Source organism: Haliaeetus albicilla, chromosome 4, assembly GCF_947461875.1.
Source record: "Haliaeetus albicilla chromosome 4, bHalAlb1.1, whole genome shotgun sequence".
NCBI lineage: Eukaryota > Metazoa > Chordata > Aves > Accipitriformes > Accipitridae > Haliaeetus > Haliaeetus albicilla.
Genome location: NC_091486.1, coordinates 51,499,361 through 51,516,814, shown reverse-complemented (window position 1 = coordinate 51,516,814; position 17,454 = coordinate 51,499,361). Strand labels below are relative to the sequence as shown.

At 40.5% G+C, this 17,454-nt stretch overlaps 1 protein-coding gene across 3 annotated transcripts in view; it reads left to right on the top strand.

Moving 5' to 3' along the window:
• DVL1 (dishevelled segment polarity protein 1) overlaps positions 1 to 17,454 on the top strand; it is a 105,411-nt gene that overhangs the window by 45,600 nt on the left and 42,357 nt on the right. For all 3 annotated transcript variants that reach the window (XM_069782648.1, XM_069782647.1, XM_069782650.1), the window contains exons 3-4: positions 9,097 to 9,218; positions 14,236 to 14,348. In XM_069782648.1, coding sequence (XP_069638749.1) covers positions 9,097 to 9,218; positions 14,236 to 14,348 — 235 coding nt within the window. The remainder of the gene's footprint in view (positions 1 to 9,096; positions 9,219 to 14,235; positions 14,349 to 17,454) is intronic.

Below are 17,454 nucleotides of genomic sequence, written 5' to 3'. Positions count from 1 at the left end.
CTTGACTGATACAGTGGCTACTTTGAAGTTTACAAGATGACTGACATTTAGAAATTTGAGATTTTCATCTTTTTTAATAACATTTGAATCCTTCTATTTGTCACAGGTAGGAACTTTGATCTTGGTGTCACATGCAGGACTGATTTCCATAGGGGAAAATGTTCAAGGGAGGATCTGCAAGTCCTTAGCTGTTGCTTAGTTTCGCTGCCCTGGGAACTCAGTATACAGCTAGATTAGTATTGAATTAGAATCACTGCTCCTAATTAGCTGTTTAAACCTCCTCGCCATCCCTCCTGCGTCCGGCTTGTTTTTGTCCTCCGCATCTTATATCTTGTCCTTTCGATTTTTGGGGTGGTTTTGTTTTTTTAAAGACTAAATAATCTGGGACAGAGGGCTACTACCTACTAGATTCCTTTTCAGTGGTTGACCTTTAGGTTTTTCAACAATATAGAGACTAGCATTAATTGTATGGCAGAGTTCTTAATCTAGTAGTAATTACTGTAAATGCATTTACACAAATACATCTTCTGCAAGAAATAGCTGATACATGTGTGCCTGTTCTGCTAGCACACACACACATAAACACACAAAACATAGGATACAGTTTTTCTTGGGATAATTTGTTTTGAGTTCTTTGGGACCGCTTACCTGAGTGAAATTATTACTGCATTTTTGTTTTTTCAGGTTCAGGTAGTTACTGGGCAATTTGGAAAAATAGCTTGTATGGGAGAGAAAAAGTTACCTTCAGGCTTTTTGCAAAAGCTTAAAATGTTTTTCTGTTCTCTTTGCACAGCCCAGGGACAGCCTCCCAGTGGAAGCTGGGAATGTGGAAAGAATTGGCTTGTGGTTGCTGCCAGATCGGAGCCAGCTGAGTGGCCTCTGCCAGCAGTTTGCACAAAGTCGGTTGGCTGTTATCTGTGTTTTTTAGGAAGGCTTTGCAACATCTGGGAACAATTCCCTGACTGGCTGCTGGGAATGTGCACTATTTCCTATTGGCTGGCAGTGATGTCATAGCCTTGTGTGAGTCTTTTTTTTTTTTTTTCTTTTCTATTATCTGGGTGCCAACAGATAATACTTGTCCTGTTTGTACGTAAGCTTTTTAGATCCTGTATTTGCAATTGCAATTAATATTGTTGGGTAGAACTATTTAGCCTTCTACTGTACAAGGCAACACAGCAGCTTCAGGATTGTTAAATGATCTTCAGCAATGTGCATTGTTGCCTTTCGGCACAGAAGTGAGGCAGTGAATGAAAATTCACAGAAGCAGATTCTCGTTGATTTCTTATGTATAAAATGAACCAATTTCAGGACCCGATTCTTCTCTTCACAGACTATGTATACCCTCATTCATCTCCTGATAGTCTGAATTATCACACAGTAGAAAATAGAGAGCTGTGCATGAAATCTAACCCAAAGTGAAGAGTATATTAATACAATATTGCATCTTCTTCCATAATGTTTAGAGGCTATAAAGAAGGAAAGCGGGATCACTGAAAACATTCCTAAGCTTTAAGGTACCCGAATGAGTTATTAGGGAAGGATCTGAGTCCTAGTATAGGAGAATGAAATTCCTCTAAGGTGCAGCTGGGGCTGGAGTGCTAGATCTCTATGAGAGAGATGGGGAAGAAGCAAACGGGTTAACATGAAGGATGGGGGACTTGAAGAAAAACTGAAAGAATGTGCTGGATGAGGATGCTTCAGAGCTCTAAGATCTTATGGTCTTCTCTTTGCTAAAGTAATGTTGGGTGGTTCTGGTTTGATATGCACAAGAATTCTCAAATTAGATTTAATCCAAGTTTGAACTGAAAGATGCTGTCCTGTTTCTAACTGTGATCAGCACCAGGTGGAGGAAAGGCTTGTAAGGAGATCTTACTTCCTTAGTCATGTGGCAGAAGTACTTGCTGTCATTTGCAGGAGCATGGGGACACTCAACCCAGGTCTCTGCATTGCTCTGATGTACACAGGTACGTGTTTTCAGCTGGGGTGAGGAAGGTGTAAGCTCTCGGAAAAAGTCACCAACCTGCTGAAAAAATCTGGAAGGGTGAGACATGGAAATAGGATTATAGGACTGCAGATCCTTTTTTTGCCTCCTGTTCTCACTCCACGTGTTCTCCAAGAGGCAGGTAATCCTGTGTTTAAAGAGAACTTGCTGCAAAGTGTCAGTGAAACTGATTTTTTTTTCACAGCTAGCCTGCTATACTGTGCCATAAACAAACACCTGAGATGCTTAACAGAATCTGGGAGTAATCTGAGATATTATATTTCATGAAGATACAATATTTTCTTTAAATAATAGAAGGTGGCAGGTGATAAAATCACATATAGAATTAACAATTTTAGTTTGAAACTCAGTCTGCATCTTTCTGTCTCTGAACACTGAAGAAGGTCAGCCTTTACCTGACAGCCACAGATTTCTTGAAGTTGTTCTTTTTAGCCTGTTATAGCTTCTGATTTCCAGGCTATATAAGCTTGATCCTGTATTCTCTGCCTATCTATGGTCCATGGTTGAAGCAAACCTCAAACAAATGTACTGTAGTTTTCAGCAGAAAAGAAGGGGGAAGTCTAATCTACCCGGCATAGACAATTTCTTCGTACTAAAATAAACATCACATTCCTGATAGGCTTTTGCAGGCCTTCTAGCAATGTGGAGTCTTGTTGCCTTTGACAGAATTCCTGGTGGAATAAAGGGCCTCATCAGTAAGTCCTTTTGTGCAATTGGTCCTTCGGGAGCAGCCTTCGTGTGGATAATGGGCCATGTCTCTGAAGCTTTGACTTGGGTTTTGAGATGTCTGTGACTTTATAGGAAATAATTACTTTCAACTTGTAGATGAATGTGGCTGTTCTGAAGTTGCTGTCAAAAATACAAATGGCTCTTTTGGGGTATTTCTTTAGTTACTGTTATCTGTCCCTCACCTCTCCCAGAGCTGAGAGGAATACCAAGAGCTGCTGCTGCTCTCAGTAACAGCGAGAATTTAAATATTGTTGTTTTCATGCTGATAGACTAATAAATATTTAGCCAGATGAGAATATGAGAGCAGAGTGTACCAATGTTTGTTCTCTCCCCCTTCCCAGACTCATTCTTGTTGTCTGGTGTCTTCAGCCATGAATGTTGAACAGACTGATTCCTTGAGCTGGCTTAATGCCTGTGTGAGTTTGTTAAGATGTCTGCTGAGTGCTATAAAAGACAGTCCTTGCCATAATTAAGGGAAGAGCATAAGGAAATGTGGTTGTAGAGGAGAAAAAGCAAAACTGAGCTACAGAGAGGTGAAGCAATTGATCCAAGGACTCACTGGAGGTCAGTAGCAATAAAGGGAAGAAAACAGGCTCTCCTGACACTGTAAACATTCATTGGCATGTTTGGCTCTGACTGGGGAGCTTAAGTTTTGCTTGCATTTGAGTGCCTGGCCATCTTCCTACCAATTGTTCTTCCATCACTTGAATTTGCTTACAACTTGCAGAATGGACTGGTGTGAAGTTTGCTTTTGTGCCTGTACTAGAGCTTCAGATTGGAAGTCAGGTTGCTGAAGTGAGCAGAGTTCACTGTGAACGGAACACTTATTTCTGCAGATGACTTACAAGATAAGTTTCTTAGCAGATGCCTAGCAATGCTGGGTAACTTTCTCTAGCACAGAAGAAAGCACGCACTTTTTGTCAGCAGGAATAGGCTGCATGTTTTGTTACTGCAGCATAGAGTAGCTAACTTGCACAGCACACTGTTGTTTGTACTGTCATGAATTGGAAGTGCGTGTGTGGGTATCACTAGGAATATCAAAAGAACATAGGATTCCTTTCTAACATGCCAGGGTTGATATGCTTGATATGCTTTCTCCACTTCCTGGGAAAGATTTAGTAGTGAGTGTGATGGTAGGACCTCAGCTGAAAAAACAAACAGCATTCAGTATGATGAAATGAACTGAATCAACAGTTGCAATTAGTTCCACACTTCTTTATTAACTTCCTCCATGTCCACCACACGGAAGACATCCACATTTTGCGTTGAAATGCAGTCCTTTGGGGTGGAACCCAACAGCTGTTTTACAGCCCAGAGGCATGCTCTTGAACAGCACACAGTACCAACACAGTGCAAGTAAAGAAATGGATTAAAATGCCACTGCCAGTCAAAACTGCAGGGGAAGCTCAATGGGTGAAATATAATTATCAGGGCTGGCTTCTGTCCAGGAAGCTGGGGTTAACACCACTTTTCTCGCAGAAACACAGTGAGAAGTCTATAATGCGGCAGTCCAATAGTGCATTATCTTCTCCATTCAAAGTGATGTAATATTGGAGGGTTTTATTCTTACCACAGCTTGTCAAAGAAAAGGCCACAATTTATCTTAAAGCTGATAGGATACTTAATGATTTACTAAGTGTCACTTGTTGGAAGAAAGGAAGCACTCCTAGCTAGCATGGCAAAGCAGGGAGCAGCAATTCCTACAGGCGTAGTCAGGGCAGTGTGTGTGAATTCTGTCAACAAGTGTACACCCCCCACAGAATTCTTCCTCTTCTGCAGTCACCATCAAACCCTCATCAAATTGAAGGCATTTTGCAAGGTGCCCGGAAGGAGGTGGGGCTGCTAACTCACTATGAAGTTCCAGTTGGATCCAGTTATTCCATGGTGTTAGGTGTTATACTACCTTTCTGATCCTTTTGACATTTGGGAAAAATCAGCTAGACAGTGTAATCTTAATAATCTTGCTGCATGTGCCATCTTCTACTGCAGATTTTCTTTTCTAGCACAACAGATGTTTTTCTAATGCTCTTTTGTGGTGTTTTTGTTAATTTGGTCTGCAGCCATCCATTTATATTCTACTGCTCTTGAACACAGAGACTGTAAGTCAAGAATGAAAGCTTTGATGAAGGGTGAGTGCTTCACTTGTAACCAGACATAGATCTGGACAGTCTGTGTCTTGTTTTAACAATGTAATTGCTTCAAGCTCTCTTGCTTAAATCTCTGAAGTCAGGTCTTCTAGCAGGAGCTCCCAGGTCCTGGTTATCATAAGAGTAAAATCACGTTAGGCAACCTATTTAAACTGTTACACTTATGTGTTTATTTTTTTTTTATTATTATTATTATTATTCCTGAGGGGCAAAATTTCACTCCAAAGGATGTGGCTAAATTATAGTAAGTGTACTTTGTGTGGAGTACAGCCAGTACGGCATGGATCTTAACTTGGGAAAGTAAACATGAAAAGTTCTGCACTGGCCACTGCATTATCATTGCTGTTGTGCTTATGACTTACTACTTGAAATCTGAAAGAACTTTATCTAGGATTAACAAGCTACTTGGAAACAGGAGATATTGCTAATATAGTTTCTTGAGTTTGAATGTATCTCAAGTTCACTATATCTGGTAGTGAACTGATTCAAGTTTCAAGTGGTATATTTCCTGAATGCAGCTGAAACATTAGTATGGGTAATTTCTGCAGCCTTCTTCTCTTTATAATGGTAATGGCATAGTCTGAGGCTGTTTGTGACTCTAATCCCGCTGAAGGTCAATAAGAAGCGGGTACCCAGTGCTTTATCCTTCAGGAAATCACAGCCCAGGGGCAGTATTCACAAAGGAGTTGCTTTGCTGCAGTGGATTTTGCTTCTGCTCAGCAGCACTCCCAAGACGATCTGCAACCTTGATCAGTACGGTGGGCTTGCCTTCGTAATGGGTTCTGCAGTGCCAAGACTTCTTCCTCCAGGAGCAGGGAAGTACTAAAGAACAAATATCCTGAAATATGGAAAGGATTTGTCTTGTTGGCTCATCTCTCTTTTTGCGTCAAGCTCATCTTTGAGACGGGTGCTGCCATAAGCAGAAAGGCTTAAAGAAGGAATATGTTTTGCTGCTTTCAAATAACTTGAGCCAGGTGCTTGTCTGCATAGCTTGATACAATTTAGAGTGAGCAGGGTGAGGGGATGTATAGATCTTGCCTACACCCAGTTTCTTTTTTTTTTTTTTTCTTTTTTTGTTCTTTTTATCCCTTGGTTTGATTTTGTTAGTGAAAGTACTTGCGGAGAGATTCCTCTGGGGATGAGCCAGGCTCAGAGGCATTCTTGCATCTCCATAATGCCAACATGCTTTCTAAACATCTCCCATTAGCTTCCCCACCTGAAAAAAAGAAACCTTAATTATCAAGTTATTAGGAAAGCTCGTGTTATTTTTCCCTTCAGTGTTTCCTCTGTTGCTCTTGCTTTGGTGATAAGAGTTTGAATAATGCAACTAACTCCATGTGGCGCTGGAGAACTGTTTTGTCTTCAGGCAGTTCCTTTTTGACAGTCTGTGTGTGTTTGCCTTCTCATATTTATGGTATATGCTCTTAGGAGTAACATACTGCATCCTGAATGCCAGTCCCCTCCTATCCTGTTCCCTCTCCTTCTCCATCCCCTTCTTTAACAGCTAGCAGCTTCCTGATGATTATATTAGAATTAGTCCTTGATAAATTAACCAATTATAGTTGGAATCTCTTACATAGGGCTAGTTCTTCCACAGCTAAAAATAGAGGGAAGCTGAGACCTTGTTGCCTCTAAGTGAAAGGTAATAATCTATATCATTATTTGAGCATTTATTTAATTAAAGACCAATAATCATATTGTTTAAAGAGACTCAGCAAAGTGATTAGATGGCTCAGGGGATTGGTAATAGGATATAAACCTTTTCACCTCTAGGTTACTGGTTCAAGTCTAACTTCTGTTGGTAGCGGCCAGAAAGTGTTGTGTGATCAGTGGACTGTTGAAATACATGAACCGTTTTTAGCTTCCTTTCTGATTGGGCAGGGTTTTTTTCTCCCCATTCCTGCAAAAACATTCAAAATACAGTAAGGAAAGTATGGAACTAGATTAGAATGTGCAAAGTCTGAATTTGCTTTCAGGACAGCTATAGACCTCCTGTGTGAGGCTGAGCAAGTTGCTTCATTTTGCCTCGATTTGTTCTCAGGACAGGGATATCGGCATTGCTGCCTCCCTGTCTCTTTCTTGATCTGGTCTGTCTGAAGTGCAGGCAGTCCTTGGTGGGGTTTGTCTGTACAGGATGCCCAGCTTAATGGGAGACTAATTTTTGTACGGTCATTTAAAATACTAACCAAGTCTTTCAGTTGGTGGAATTCCATTTTCATTCTGGGCAAAACCTCTCATGTTGGTCATCTGCTTTCCTGGTTTGAATACTAGAGGACTGGAATCTCTTTATCCACCGCTATGCTTTTTAATAAAAAGTAACCACTTAATCTAGCAGGTTAAGTTGAATTAAAACTGGAACTGCTAATTGGGAATGACCACATTCTGTTTGCAGAGATAAATTAAAGGGAATCTTGGATCAGTCTGTTTGTTTTTCTATAGTGGTGCTTTACTCAGTATATGGTGGTTCTACTTTAAGATTTAAGTTGCATTTAGGCATGTTAATTATTTTAATCTCAGTTGTGCAAAATCAGTAGTCTCCTGCCTTTCTGGGTTAGGAAACTGAGGCACAAATGCTGATTTTCTTATAAAAGTTTTACTGAATCATTGGTAGAGAAGGGACCCTCTCTGTCTGGTTCCTGGCTGTACGCTTCAGCCAGGAGTTTTTTCCAGCTCTAGTAAGATTAAAAAAAAAATTAATGTGGAAGAACGGTTTCACCTAGGTTTGTACAAAAGGATCCTTTAACACAAAGCATCACTGTCTGTTGTTTTTGGTTTTGATTTTTTTTTTTCCTTTCTCTAATACAGAAAATTAGATACTAGCCTGGTAGATAAGTGGATAGAATCAGATCTTAGTTAAATGGAAGAGCCTCTGTCAATCAGTATATTACAATGAGCTACAAACCAGGAAGGTGGGGGTAGGAAGAGAGACTCATTCTTCTTTCTCTTGTCTGTTTATCTGCTGATTAAAGATGTCATACTAGGCATACTGAATGGAGATGGTCTTTCTGTCCTGAATTTATTGGAAGTAAGGTTGAGTATAGTAAGCCTTTTGTGTGCCATGACCATGCCTGTGATCCATTATCCAGGGCGCATCCCTACTAATGATTGAGGATGTTGATATGAAATAGAAATAATATGTGCTGGCATTAGTTGTTATATGAAGAATTTACACCCTGCCTTGTAATGGGACTGGAATATGTAATAATTCCCAAACACACTAGGCTGTATATAGATGCTTGGTGTTTGTAATGAGAAGATAGATTGTTGCAGCATATCTTCAATTACCTATTTCCACGGGAGTGCTGTGTGTTGGGTGCTCTGCAGCCTTTCCTTCTGCCCTGGTTGACAGGTTGCCAGGCACCTTCAGCTTCTATGAATGTAAATGTCAGTGTCAGAGGAGTTTGGAAGGTGATAGTTACAACAGTGTAGTACTATAAAAGTTTTCAGGTCATTATGAATTTATAGAAGAGTGCACACTGCATATCCTGGTTTTCATGGCATGATTGGGAAATGACTTTTTCTATCTGCTGCTCTGCCTTAAGGGAACATTAAGAGACAAAATGGGCACAAGAGATACAAGTATGATGAACATCAGGAGTCTGGTCCTCCTCCGAAAGTATATGGCTGTTGAGATTCGGTGGATATTGGTTTAGTTCAGACTCTTAATAGAAAGGTGGCAACTCTGAGATTTGGTGATTGGTCCAGACCAGATTGTGAATTTTCAGGAGTTTTGAAGGTCATTGTATAAGAAGTTATACTGTGTTTGGGCTGTCATACTGTCAAGTTTCAGCTTTTGCTTTTTATTTTTGTCATGGCAAAACCAGACTGAGAGTGCAGTCTTACAATGTGCGTACATTTTGCAAGGAATGCTGACAACTTGCATGCTTAGGCAACTCAGAGAATGCTGTAATGACAAGTCAGAGGAAAAAAGTGCACTCCCTGCCTGGTGTACTTGTTTGTTCTGAGATGAGAAAAATTTTGTGGTGCTTGCAGGAATTTTGTGCATATCCTAGCTGATGATGCTTTCATGTTGAGAATGAATGTAACCTGATTTTATGAAAGTTTGGCAGGAATCCATGCAACTAGACACTAAGCACTTCCTTTCCTCTAGTTTCCCTTAGATCTCACAGAATATTTAGCAAAGCAGTGGCTGAACACCTTATGTCAGAGTGGAGAAACCTGTACAAGGGTATGTAATTCTCTTCTTTCTGTTCACAGCTGGTCCTGGCTGAAAGCTCCCACTCTGACACAGGCTCCCAGTGCACCGAGAGCCACACAGATCTCCCACCACCCATTGAGAGAACAGGCGGCATTGGAGATTCCCGGCCTCCATCATTCCAGTAAGAGCAAGCTGTCTTTTTTTTTTTTTTTTTTTTTTTTTTAAACCAAAAAATGCAATTCCTGTCTGTTTCTTCCCCACATTTCTCCCTGCTGCTGCAAACTAGCTATTTATTGTTATTGTTAGAAAAATAATATGCTTATTAGAACAGAGGAATTAAAAGGGGGATGGGAATAAAAACCCCCTATCATTGTTAGAATTAAATATATATCCTGTATGTCTCATTTTGAAAAACACTGTGGAAGAGTTAAGTAGCGAGGGAGCCCAAAATGCTTTTCGTAGTATATGGATGACAACTTTTTATTACTCTGTTATGTGTAATTATGTAGTATGCAGAGCCAGCAGAACACTGATACCAAGAGCAAAAATTTACATAAGGAATAATGCCTCCTCCATGTCCAGACAGAGGCTAGTAGCATGAACTGCATATAGCCAGACTGGGAGTCATCTGATTTAATGGTATCCTTGTTATTTCCTGTTACGTGTGCGTAGCCAATGTATATCCTTAGAATACCTTCATTTTCAGGGAGGCCCTCTGAATTTACACAAGGAGGATTTAAAGCAGGACCTGGTTCTAGCTGTGATCTTAGTATATGTTCGGAGAAGGAAATGTGGTCTTGTTTGCCGGGTGCCATGCGTTTCCATTGCTTTCTGGGATACCTATTGCCTGGAAGAGCTCTTCGTGTTGTGTATGAGTCTTTTACAGATAAATGCCTTCTAGAGGGGACAAGAAATCTTGGGAAATACTTAACCCTGCGTGATGCTGTGTGTCTTGCAAGGGCTTTACTGCCCTCGTGCGTTCGTGAATTGCTTTATGTTGACTGGGAGAGGCCTGTATGAGTGCAGTCACATGGCCTGCAAATATAACTAGTTCTTTGTCTTTCTGACCTGTTCCTACATGTAATAGCTGCAAGATCAAACTTTATTTAAAAAAATGCACTGTGAGTTAGGCACAAGTCTGTGTTTGTGGAACCACTCGCTGCTAATAACTGTAGGTACTCAGACCGATGAAATTTAAGCTATGCTCTGCTGATGCACCTGCTGTCCTCCATAGTATTCTAAAAATCTTGTCTGTATCTTCATGCTGTCAGTCAGCACAGGGCTGCAAGTGGTGGTATCTTCATATTACAGAGCAAATGCGGGAATCCTCAAAGGGGTGAAGTAACTTACACAGGTCATGCTGAGTCTGGGGTAGCAACATGGGAGGTCGTGCTTTCTGGCTTGTGTTCTCATTCCTAGATAAATCACCTTCCTTCTTTCTCTCTCCCCTACCCCTTTTTGCTTTCATGCTTTAAACTGCAGTGGAGAATCTGGCTTGTGGGGAGGTCTTCTGGACTAAAACTTGTTCTCTCTTAATGCCTTTTTTGGTTTTTCTCTTCACAATTGAATGTCTTAATTTTTGCAGTGTTTTTTGCTATTGTGTTTTATTTTTTCAATCCAGAAAAGAGCCTAATGATGACCTAAGCTTATTTCCGTAACACAGGGCAGAGTATTTCACTCAGTTATTCTCAATGAAGCCCTTAATTCTGTTTCGCTATTAGAATTTCATTTTAACACACCCACTCTAGGTTCAAAGATTCCAAGTGATAAAGAGTTCACTGTATTTTGAAATTATTTGTTTCTCTTGGATAAACTAAATAAGTTGAGCTGCTCAAGTTTTTCATTGTAAAGCGTAGCTTCCAGAAATTGAACCATGACTGTAGTTCTCTTCTGATCACTTACAATTCTCCAGCAATTTTTGAAAATGATGTTTCTGGGGATTTTGGCATGGTGATTCTGCGCAATAGTGTGTTCAGTGCCATTTCTGCATATTGTCTCCTTGAATAGTATTTCCATTTAAGAGATCAGTAGTGCAATCCTGTAACTTTCACAACTGTAACTTCAGTATTACTGTATACTCATGTTTACCTCCCCTTCTGTAAGTGTGACTTACCTTCTTGGTTCATAAATTCCTGAGATTTTTTTAAATGCTATTCAAACTATCAGAGATCTGTCATCTGTCTTCCTTCTTCAGTGTTGATTGGGGCTTTATTTATGCAAGAAGCCCAAACTGAGCTAGGTGGTGTATAATTGTACAAACAGAAATGTTGCTGGACAACAAAGAATACAAGAGATAGATGAAGCAGACGGGTCAGCAGGCAATATCATGCAAAGGAATGAGATCCTTACCAGAGGTGAAGTGGTAATCTCAACTAGCTGCCTGACAGCATTGATATTTTGCTTTGTCATTGATTAGATCCAAAGAAAATTGACTTTTTCCCTTCCTGATGAGGGTTCTGAAGTTCATCCTGTATTTCATGCTCCACTGCTTCTGTTTAGTGGTTGCCAAATCCATGTTCATCTGAATGGGTGAGGCTGCTCCTGGTTTAGTGGTGGAGGTGCATGACTGAGTTGAGAATAGTGACCTCTGAGCTACCTTTCTTACACAGCTCTTGGGTATGTGCACTGAAAATTGTGTTGAATTTAATTGGCTCAGCAATGAGGGAGGAAACAAGCCAGCTGTGAGCTTCCTTTTGCACCCTTTGTTAGGGTGTAAACCACCTTTTGTAGGCGGGTTTAGCCTAGGAGGAGATTTAGTAGTGGAAAGTATCAGCAGTAGTCACTAGATGGTGGTGCTGAGATGTCCGAGAGCCTCACAGGGTGCCTTTAGGAAACTGTCACCCTCTTTCCCTTTTCAGTCGTACTAGACTGAAACAAGAAATACAAACGTACTTGTGACAACACTTAAATACATACTTGGATTTTGGTAGCTTCATTAGGGCTTAAAATGCGTAGTCAAATGTTTTCTTGAATAACAACCTCGATTTCCTAATTTGTGTGGTGGGCATGTCAGTACATTTCATTAATGCAAAGAAAGTGTGTGGGCGTGCAGAAGGCTTTTCAGCAGTCTCTTAAATGTAAAACTATAGAGATGTGCTTACACATATGCCAATTCTGGGTCCGCCTTCCACAGAAGTCCGTGGGACCAGTTGGTTAGATTGTTGGTAGTTTTAATTCCCTGTGTGAAATGTGCATGGCAGTGTACTCCAGCCTCATGGAATTCTAGGAGAAATAAATTAATGACTCCGATGCGTTGGTGTAAGTATAATGATGGCCATTATGCACTCTGTGTGCATAAGTAGGACGTCAGGCATAAATAACAGGTGCAAAGGGCAGATGTGAATTGGGACTGCTTTTTAAATGGGTGGTATTTATGGGACACACAGGAAGAGTATGACCAGTAACTTTCTAAGGGAAATCTTTTACAGGAGAGCATTAGCCCACGTCAGATCACGTGCTATTGTATTTTCAGGAGCTTTAGATCAGTTTCCACAATTTAGTCCGTTAAAATGAGCTATGGCCTTTGCCAGCGCTGCAAGAGGCTTTTCTTATTTCCTTCCACATGAGCACTTCAAGGTAGCTTATTAAATGCAAGAATAGTAGAGATACATAAAACAGATTGAGCCTGAGGGGAAAACTAAATAGCTACGCTAGTTCTGTTCAGCAGGGGAAAAAAGAGCATCTCCATCTTCCTCTTTGCTCCAGCCAACTCTGCTTTAATATGACTGTTTTCTTTTCCTCAGCAGAGATCTTGAAACAGATGGTTGCAAATAAGCGGTCTTACATATTCAGTGTTCTATATTACAGTCACTGCTCTTTGTTAGCTGACTTGTCTATTGGAATTAGAAGTGAAAGCCAGCCTGGTTTATATGAACTGAGAAATGGCCCTTTCTCAATGCTTGGAAGTTCAAGAGTATAGAGCTGTCACTGCTGTTTGTTTAGATTCATCCCAGAAAGCAGCCCTAAACCATGGGGACAAATTCTCTACTGCCTCTTTGAAACCTTTTGTTCTGGTTAATTGTAGTAGTGAGAAAATGACTCTCAGCAGAGCCCTTACAAAAGCAGAGTGGAAGAAATCTGGCCACGGAGATCATCATCAAGATCTTTCTGCTTTTTGCCCAAAGCTCACTTGCTCATAACGGTCCTTCACTGGGGCTTACTAGATTAATATTGTGCTGGCATATCAGTGTAGCTTTCAAACAGTTGAGAACATGGGGAAAGGACCTGGGGTCTATTTGTACATTTCACAGACGTGTACTTAATTATTTTGAGCTTTGCTGTGACTTGGAAGACTTCAACCTTCAAGGTCAGCGCTCTGTATTAAAAGTGGCCACAGTGAGCTATAGCTTCTGCCCTTTGGCTGTCAGCATGCCGCATATCTACCTTGGGTTATTGTCAGGAAAACAAACCTGTTCAGGGTGAACAAGCACTTAAGGAAGTGAGCTGAAACACTGGGTTTGGTTTAAAAAAATATATGTATGTATTGGAATATTGTAGAAAAGGCAACTAATTCACAGGCTTGAGAATAAGCCCTTGATAGAGCATGTCATCTGTTGGCATTACTAGAGGAGCTCATACATGTATATATTCCTCAGATCTGTGATCTTCAGAATGAGCATGGGAGGGTTTGAGAGATGCACAGGAACTTGGGGTGTTTTGGAAGCCAAGGTGAGTGTTAGGGTCAACAAGTTTTGTTCTTCCAAAAACCAGTGTTATCTGTTTGTTCTTGTGTTAGGCAGGTATGCTGCATATTTGTGGTATTAAAGCTATCATGATGGAACTGTGCTGAAATCCCATTTCCTTTGCAAGTGTGTTAGCAGCTAAAGCTGTCTTGTAGTTAGTTGTCGTCTTGCTGCATGCTAAAATGATCCCTTTTCTTAGCCTACCGGTAGGCTTTTTTTCCTATGGAAGTTTCATACAACAGTCTTGTGGCAGCTTTTTCAATGGCATGATGATACTACTTGTGCAAATAGCGCTGTGTCTTAGGGCATTGATATTGAAACTGTCTTTTCACCCTTCAGGTAGTTTTGGGGTGAGCAGAGCAATCTGAGGGAGCTTGTGGTGCTGCAGCAAGACTGCAGCTAATCTGCATAGTAGTTTTCTGGCTTCTCAACCAACATCCTCACGACTACAACTGCTTTTATCAAAAAGAAAAAAAGAGATGACTCCACTGTTTCTTCCTATTTGTTCTCTAACAGCCCAAATGCTGCCAGCAGCCGGGACGGCCTGGACAATGAAACAGGAACAGAGTCAGTTATTAGCCACCGGCGAGACAGACATCGACGGAGAAATAGAGAAGGGCATGAGGATGGTGAGTCCTATCTCATTTTTCCCCTTTTTCATTTAGAAAGAACAATTCTTCTGATAATCTTTCAGAGCAACAACTACACTTATGTGAATACCGCAGAAGAGAAACGTGTCTGCATTCTTGCGTGCTTTCAGGGACTATTATTATTTTAATGGAATAATTTGATAATTGCTTTGAAACTCTTTGAAGCTCAGCATTTTCTAAGAGGTCTGGACAATCTACAGTAAAGTGGCAGAGAGATTGTTTTTGACAATATACAGAACTTTCTGTAGTATTAGAAGATGATTAGCTCGGAGAGGAATAACACCACCCAATGCTGAGCTCCATACTGTCATGGCTAGGCTGCCTCCATTATTCAAGTTTGCTCATTTAAAGGTAGAACACGTTATCTGTACGATGCGTTGGGAGTTTGCAGTGTAGACAGTTTAAGAGTCTTAGTATTTTAACATTGCAAGATCTGAGCCAAAATCCTCTGAAATAATTTCTGTTGATTTCTCTAGGCTTGGATCAGCGGTAGTGTTTTATGCTGGTATAACTACAGCACATTGGCTCTGAAGATCTTCTTTTATACATAAATACACCCAAAGCACACATATAAACTACAGAACTTCATCTCTTGCCTCTAGTCTGTACATCAAAGTAAGCTTGCTTTTTTCATTTGTTGCCAGACAAGAATTTCCAGGCTTAATTAAGAATTAATAGGTGCCACCCATTGAGTTTAAAACAGTCCAGAATGTGGAATACTTGGGCCTAAGAGATGCCATCACAGGCTTTATTCACAGCTCCACCCACTAAAGTATTTGCCTCCAGTGAGAAAACCAGAAGTCATATATATATACTGTGGGTTAGAAGCAGGTGTCTTCCTGTTCATTTAACCCTTCCGACTTGCAAGTGACTCAGAGTGAATGAAAGTTACTCAGTGGGTGGAGCAGAGAGCTGTCTTTGCATGATCCTGCCTGCAGATTCCTTTGGGAAATCACAGAAAGAGGCAGAATCTTCTAATAGTGTTGTGTTAAAAACTTGTTACAGGAAGAATGTTAACGGTGGTTTGTTTTTAACATTAGTTTAAGCTAGTACCAATGCATGTTTTGCCATGGACATTCATGGCAAAAGAGCTGGTTGTTGAATGGCTAGTCTACGACCATAGTCTAGATTGCTCATATGGGATTGTTTGAGCACAGGAGTTTCTGCTTTCTGGTGGTCTGAAACTAGTTCATACTTTTCCCTTTAGATAGAAATGGGATAAAATTTCCTCCTTCTCCTGTCAGTCTAAGCTGTGCTGAGGCAAGAACATGTCACTCAGTAATGCAAACATTACCTGTTCTCAAAACAATTTAGGCCTCCTACCTGAAGCAGGCTATACGCATAAGGAAGATGTGAGTTTTGTTAACGTGCATAAAGCAAGGACAACTGCTGTATGATTTTGGTCTCATGAAATATATTATTTAATGTCCAGAGTGTTAATTTCAGTTGAAAGCATGTCTCCAAAATGCATAGTTCAGCACTGTATCCTGAACTGCCACTTAAAAAGATTAAAAGAAGTGAAATACACTTATCCCGGAGAAGGGTTTTAAGGCCTATTCATAATAATGGTCCCACATTAGCAGAGTCATTCTTTTCTTGAGTCTTCGTGTCCTCTTTGGAGCACAGCTGGATGTAAAATGGGGGAACAGTCATAGGAAAAAGGGGGCGAAGGGTGGAGGAAGGGCAGCAAGGTTGTGACACCTGGTTCAAAGCAATTTCAGGGACAGCAGCTGTGTGCTCAGTTGTCATTATGAAATAGTGGTAAATCCTCCTTTCCCTGCCGAAAGAAGGAAATTCAGTTAGAGCGTTTGATCTTGTGCTGTAGAGACTTGTTTAAATAATACCAAAATTACAGCTCTAGTAGTTCACAGAGAGGCAGGATGAGGGATCTTCATTGAAGCACTGCATTACTCATAGGTTTGTTCCATAGGTATTATTATGCAGAGTAGCCAAGACATATATGTACAGTATTGCCAGCTCACCAAACTGTACAGTAACGTACCATGTAGTGTTTGTAACTGTTTGAGCTCATTATTGGTATAAAGTGAATGACAAAGAATACCCACCCTGACAATGAGGATATCCCTGGATACTCTGCGAAGGGAAAGAAGTACTCATTCCACAAGAAGAAATGAACAGTGTATTATAGCCTTCATTTCAAAAAAGGTGAAGTGAGAAAAGGTGCTAATAAGCCATTTGAGAACTGCATAGATGTAGACACATTAAGCTAAAACCTGTACAGGTCAAGCAAGCTTATTCCATTGATCCCTGATCACTGTGGAATTGAGAGGTTCAACAGAATGAGGTTCTCATCCTGACTTGGGAAAACCCAGGGCAGGGAAGAGAAGGGAAGCAAAACAAAAATCTGTTGAGAATGTAGGTAAAATGAAAATATCCCAAAGTAAATGTAAGTAGAAAAGCAGAATTCTAACTGTGAGCTGTGCAGAAATATCTCTCTCCTGTCAGCCTGGCATTTAGGGACTGCTACTGTTTTCAGAGCATGACAGAAGCTTCCTTTTAAGTTAGCCACTAGTTTTCACTTAAATGCCCTCCAGCCCCCACTGTACAGCTCCATCATGAGTAGATGAGAATTTCATCTTAATCTCCCAAATGGATTTAAGTTTTATCTTTTAGAAAGATTAAAATAATACTCAGTAACAAGCAATATTGGTACCATTAGTTGTAGGCAACCTTTTATTCCTTCTCGTTAAGGGTTAGACCCACGAACCTATCTGTGCTGCCCAGTCATTCTACATAGCGGTGGAGTCCTTAAAGCATAATCTTCCCTGTCTTTCTTAAACCACAGGTTTTAATTCATAAAAAGACTAGTTTAATGCTCAAATTAAAAAAAAGGTCTTGCACAGACCAATTATTTGGAGGAATGGTGTGAGAAAGGGGTAAGAATGAGTTGGCAGGAAGCTGAAGGGTTAAGCATTTTTGTGTGTCTGTACATGAAGACAGTGTATGAATTAAAAAATGTTTATTGCCGACTTGTTTCCTCTTTGTTTTGCAGTGACAGCTATTCAGAATGCTCCGCAGGGCAAAGTGTTGTATGGAGAGCTCAGAACAGACAGATGCTTTGTCC